This window comes from Gekko japonicus, unplaced genomic scaffold, assembly GCF_001447785.1.
Source record: "Gekko japonicus isolate JY-2015 unplaced genomic scaffold, Gekko_japonicus_V1.1 scaffold3914, whole genome shotgun sequence".
Lineage (NCBI taxonomy): Eukaryota > Metazoa > Chordata > Lepidosauria > Squamata > Gekkonidae > Gekko > Gekko japonicus.
Genome location: NW_015174966.1, coordinates 40,985 through 46,795, shown reverse-complemented (window position 1 = coordinate 46,795; position 5,811 = coordinate 40,985). Strand labels below are relative to the sequence as shown.

At 51.0% G+C, this 5,811-nt stretch overlaps 1 protein-coding gene across 1 annotated transcript in view; it reads left to right on the top strand.

Annotated features, from left to right (window-relative positions):
- Positions 1-5,712: 5,712 nt before the first annotated feature.
- The window catches only part of LOC107122115 (chromosome unknown open reading frame, human C11orf88), a 32,062-nt gene continuing 31,963 nt past the window's right edge, over positions 5,713-5,811 (top strand). The window contains exon 1 of the mRNA XM_015425148.1: positions 5,713-5,809. Within this exon, the coding sequence (XP_015280634.1) occupies positions 5,713-5,809 (97 nt within the window). The remainder of the gene's footprint in view (positions 5,810-5,811) is intronic.

Below are 5,811 nucleotides of genomic sequence, written 5' to 3'. Positions count from 1 at the left end.
TATAAAACAAGGAATCATTACAATGTCCATGAAGCTATTTGCACACTCAGAGGAAAGCATCAACATCAGCTCTCATTCATATCTATATAAAGGTAAAGGTTCCCTTGCTCGAAAGCCAGTCGAATCCGACTCTAGGGTTGCAATGCTCATCTCCGTTTCAAAGCCGAAGAGCCAGCGCTGTCCGAAGACATTTCCATGGTCATGTGGTCGGCATGACTAAACACCAAGGCACACGGAACGCTGTTACTATATACCAGCAGTTTAATAAAAGCTACCGGTTCCCTTATGTTTCCATGTCTTGTTTCTTTCCTTTGCGATAGTTTCAAGCGGGTAGCTGTGTTGGTCTGAAGTAGAAGAGCCAGATTCGAGTCCTGTAGCACCTTAAAGACCAACAAGATTTCTGGGATAGAGGCTTTCAAGAGCCAGTTTGGTGTCGTGGTGAAGTGCGCGGACTCTAATCTGGGAGAACCGGGTTTGATTCCCCACTCCTCCACTTGCACCTGGCTGGATGACCTTGGGCAAGCCGTAGTTCTGAAAAAGAGCAGTTTCTGTCAAGAGCTCTCTCAGCCCCACCTACCTCACAGGGGAAGGGAAAGGAGGGGAAGGGAGGGGAAGGGAAAGGAGATTGTGAGCCACTCTGAGACACCTTTGGGTAGTGAAGGGCAGGGTATAGATCCAGTCTCTTCTTCTTCTTCTAATCTAGGAGAACCGGGTTTGATTCTCCACTCCTCCACTTGCACCTGGCTGGATGACCTTGGGCAAGCCGTAGCTCTGTTAAGAGTTCTTTTTGAAAAAGAGCAGTTTCTGTCAAGAGCTCTCTCAGCCCCACCTACCTCACAGGGTGTCTGTTGCGGGGAGGGGAAGGGAAAGGAGATTGTAAACTGCTCTGGGACTCCTTTGGGTAGTGAAGGGCGGGGTATAAATCCAATCTCCTCCTCCTCTTCTTCTTCTTCTTCTTTCTCAGACACAAGTAGGAATGGAGATCCCTGAACCCTGATATCCCAGACAGAAGGTGGAATCTCCATTCCTACTCATATCTGATGAAAGTAGCTTGGATTAAAATGTGGAATTGGCTGCCAGAGGATGTAACGATGGCCATGGGAGTAAACAGCTTGACAAGGGAAGATTAGATAGATTCATGGAGGATAGGTCTACCAGTGGCTACTAGGCAGGGTGACAGTGGGGAACCTCCACAGAGGTACTCCGCATCCCAGAGCCAGGAGGCAACATCAGGGGAAGGCCTCAGCCTGTATGCCCTGCTGTTGGCCGTCCAGAGGAATAGGGTGACCCTTGTGGGAATTTGCACGGAGGCCTAGCCTGGGAAAAGGAAAGTGGTGAGTGTTCAATGTGCGGTTGAGTGTCAGGGTTTGGCCAAGGGTGTGGAGCAACTGGGGGAATGGGGACTTGAAATAAGTTTCTGCACCACTTAGGCAGGAGGGCAGGAAGGGATGAGCCAATTCTCTGCTCTCATGCCCCTTTCTTATATGCCCAGGGTAATGCCAATCACCACTTTGGGGTCAGGAAGGAATTTTCCTTGAGGCCAGATTGGCCCAGGGCTCCTGGCAGGTTTGTTTGTTTTCCTTTGGGCGTGGAGCAGGGGTCACTGGAGGAGTGGGGGGGGGTAGCTGTGAATTTCCTGCATTGTGCTGGGGGTTGGACTAGATGACCCTCATGTACCCTTCCAGCTCTATGTTTCTATCAGTAAGTGATGAGTGGGGTGGGGGAAAGAACAGCTCCTTGCCAGTTTGGTGTAGTGGTTAAGTGCGCGGACTCTAATCTGAGAGAACCGGGTTTGAGTCCCCACTCGTTCACTTGCACCTGCTGGATGACCTTGGGCAAGCCATAGTCCTGGCACAGCTGTTCTTGAAAAACAGCCATTTCTGTCAGAGCTCTCTCAGCCCCACCTACCTCACAGGGTGTCTGTTGTGAGGAGGGGAAGGGAAAGGAGTTTGTAAGCCGCTCTGAGACTCCAATCTCTTCTTCTTCTTCTAAATGTACGGGAAATTTCGATGAACCAGATGATCTTCTGGTTTTAGGGAGCATTAAAGGTAAATGTAAAGGTTCCCTTGCTCGAAAGCCAGTCGAATCCAACTCTAGGGTTGCGGTGCTCATCTCTGTTTCAAAGCCGAAGAGCCAGCGCTGTCCGAAGACGTTTCCGTGGCAATGTGGCCGGCATGACTAAACACCAAGGCGCACGGAACGCTTTTACCATTGCTGAGTGACATTGGGGTGCAGACAGATGTTTGGCCTTGTCCAAGTGTGTGGACTGGTCTCAGGGAAAGCCTCGTCCTCTAAGCACTGTTGTTGGCCCTCCAGAGGAACTGGTTGGCCCCTGTGTGAGACAGGATGCTGGACTAGATGGACCACTGGTCTGATCCAGCAGAGCTCTTCAGAAGTTCTTATCAGGGGAAGGCCCCAGCCTCTCTGCCCTGTTGTTGGTCCTCCAGAGGACGTGGTTGGCCACTGTGTGAAATGGGATGCTGGACTAGATGGACCCTCCCTAGTCTGATCCAACAGGGCTCTTCTGATGTTCTTATCAGGGGAAGGCCTCGGCCTCTATGCCCTGTTATTGGTCCTCCAGAGGAACTGGTTGGCCACCACGTGAGACAGGATGCTGGACTAGATGGACCCTCACTGGTTCACTGGTCTGATCCAACAGGGCTCTTCTGAGGTTCTTATCAGGGGAAGGCCTTGGCCTCTATGCGCTGTTGTTGGTCCTCCAGAGGAACTGGTTGGCCACTGTGTGTGAGACAGGATGCTGGACTAGATGGACCCTCACTGGTCTGATCCAACAGGGCTCTTCTGAGGTTCTTATCAGGGGAAGGCCTTGGCCTCTATGCGCTGTTGTTGGTCCTCCAGAGGAACTGGTTGGCCACTGTGTGTGAGACAGGATGCTGGACTAGATGGACCCTCACTGGTCTGATCCAGGAGGGCTCTTGTCAGGGGACGGCTTTGGCTTCTCTGCCCTGTTGCTGGACCTCCAGGGCATCTGGTTGGCCACTGTGTGAAACGATTTTGGTGGACCACTGGTCAGATCCAGCAGGGCTTTTCTGAGGAATTCACTCATCTGAAAATGCCACCAGGTCCCCTTACCTGCTCTGTCATGTTTCTTTTCCCAGACTAATAAGCCCCTTAATGCTTTTCCTGCCTCCCACCCCGCTAGGCTTGCCAACTTCCAGGTGGGAGGCTGGAGTTCTCCTGGAGTCACAATGGCTCTCCAGACGGCAGAGGTCGGTTCCCCTAAAGAAAATGGCAGCTTTGGGGGGCAAACTCTAGAGTACACCATGGACTCTAGGAGAAACAGAAGTGACTCCCGAGGAGGCTTGCCAAGCTCCAGGTGGTGGCTGGAGATCTCCTGGAATCACGACTGATCTCCAGGCCACGGGCATCCGTTCCCCTGGAGAAAAGGGCTGCTTTGGAAGGCGCACTCTACAGCATTATACCTAGAGATGAAAAATTTCCGGAAATTTTGAAGCTCGGGAAAAAAACCGGGTTTTTTTCCGGGGGAAACTGAAATTTTCGGGAAAATTGAAAAAAATGCTACATTAGCACTTCTTTTTTCTTTTCCAGATTGAAAGTCATTCTGTTACTTTAGGAACATAACATTTGACTATGGACATTTTTACTTGGCATGGAATGATCACAACTAGCATATTAAAAATACAGTGTATCCAAACAATTATGACAAACAGAATACCCACCCACATGCAAAAACAAAACTGAAACCTTTTTCTTTTCTTGTGACAGCACCTCCTAAAGAAAAAATGTATCTTGTTCTTGCATTGGAGAGTTCAGTTTGTAACCTAGGAGTTGCTTGTCCTCAGTACACAGAGATTAGATCAATCTGACACCATACATATTTTTTAGAAATGATTTGGAAAATATTTGAACACCTTGTCTTAAAGTATTTTATTCGTCATGTTAAAATAAAACGTTCCATAATCATTTCTTTTCTTTTCTCTTTTCAAATTTTCCAATTTTTGGGGAAAAAACAAAAAAAAACTTCAGGAAAAAATGGGGGGGGGGAACTGTCCCCCCCCCCCCCCATTTTTCCACTTTTTTCCACACTGGGTATCTGCTTTCCTGACCATGCACACGAAAACTTACACCCAGTGTGACACTTCGTTGGTCTTAAAGGCTGGACTCCAGTTTTATTCTGTGTGTCTCAAGAGGAGGACCTGCTATGTAAATCAAAGAAGCCCTACTCAAGAGTAGGGGTACCAACCTCCAGGAAGCGCCTGGAGTTCCCCTGGAATCACAAACGCTCAGTTCCCCCGGAGAAAGTGGCAGCATTGGGAGGGGGGTACACCATACAGTCTAGGAGAACCTTAAGTACCTCCCCAGATACCATCCCCAAATCTCCAGGAATGACCCCAGCTAGGGTGGGCAGCCAGTGTTCCCTCTAAGCCGAGTGAGTGTGAGCTAGCTCACAGTTCTTTAGCCTCCAGCTCACACGTTTTTGTCTTCGCTCAGGAAGGAGGGCTCCGGAGCAAACTAATGTATGTGATAATAACCAAATCGCTCGCTCCCAACTTGAATGCCAGTCGCTCACAAAGTAGAATTTCTGCTCACCAGACTCCACAGTGTAGAGTTAGCATTGCTGCCGACCTACAGGCAGTGTCCCCTCTAAGCCGAGTGTGAGCTAGCTCACAGTTCTTTAGCCTGCGGCTCACACGTTTTTGCCTCCGCTCAGGAAGGACGGGGCTCCAGAGCAAACTGACTTATGCAGCAGACAAATGGCTCGCTCCCAACTTTCATGCCAGCAGCTCACAAAGTAGAACTTCTGCTCACCAGACTCCACAGCTTGGAGGGAGCACTGCTAGATGACTCTACTCGGGACTAGTGTTCCCTCTAAGCTGAGTTAGTGTGAGCCAACTGACAGTTTTTTAGCACATTTTTGTCTCTGCTCAGGAAGGAGGGCCCCAGAGCAAACTCATTTATGCATTAGCCAAATTGCTCGCTCACAACTTTAATGCCAGTAGCTCACCAAGTAGAATGTTTGCTCACAAGACTCCACAGCTTAGAGGGAGCATTGGAACTTGTCACCAGTGTTCCCTCTAAGCTGAGTTAGTGTGAGCTAGCTCAGAGTTTTTTACCCTCCGGCTCACACATTTTTTGTCTTTGCTCAGGAAGGACGGCTCCAGAGCAAACTAATTGACGCAGCAGCCAAATCGCTCGCTCAGAAGTTTAATGCCAGTAACTCACCAAGTAGAATTTTTGCTCACAAGACCCCACAGCTTAGAGGGAGCATTGGAACTTGTCACCAGTGTTCCCTCTAAGCTGAGTCAGTGTGAGCTAGCTCACAGTTTTTTAGCCTCCAGCTCTCACACATTTCTGTCTACAGCTCAGGAAGGCTGGGCCCCAGAGCGAACCAATTTATTCAGGAGCCGTGTCACCTGCTCACAGCTTTAATGCCAGTGGCTCACCAAGTAGATTTTTTTGCTCACAAGACTCCACAGCTTAGAGGGAACACTGCGAGTCGGGACTCTCCCAGCCAGAACCATTTGGACAGCGCTCAAAAAGAGGCCGCTGCGACGGGGAGGGGAGGAGGGAGGAGGCGTGCCGCGGAGGGACTCCTGAATCCGGAGTCACTCCCCTTTCCCAGGAGCGTCTACAGCGGCAGCCTCCCGCTGGGGCCGGGCCGGGCCGGGCCGCCTCCCCTCCTCCTCCTCCTCCGCGGGCTCCATGGAGACGGCGTGGCCGGGCCCGGCGATGGCGCCTCGGCCTGGCGTGCCTTCTCCGGCGGCGGCGGCGGGGGGCGAGGCGGGTCGGCCGTGGGCCCCGGCCGGGGCGGCGCTGGGCTTCGCGGGC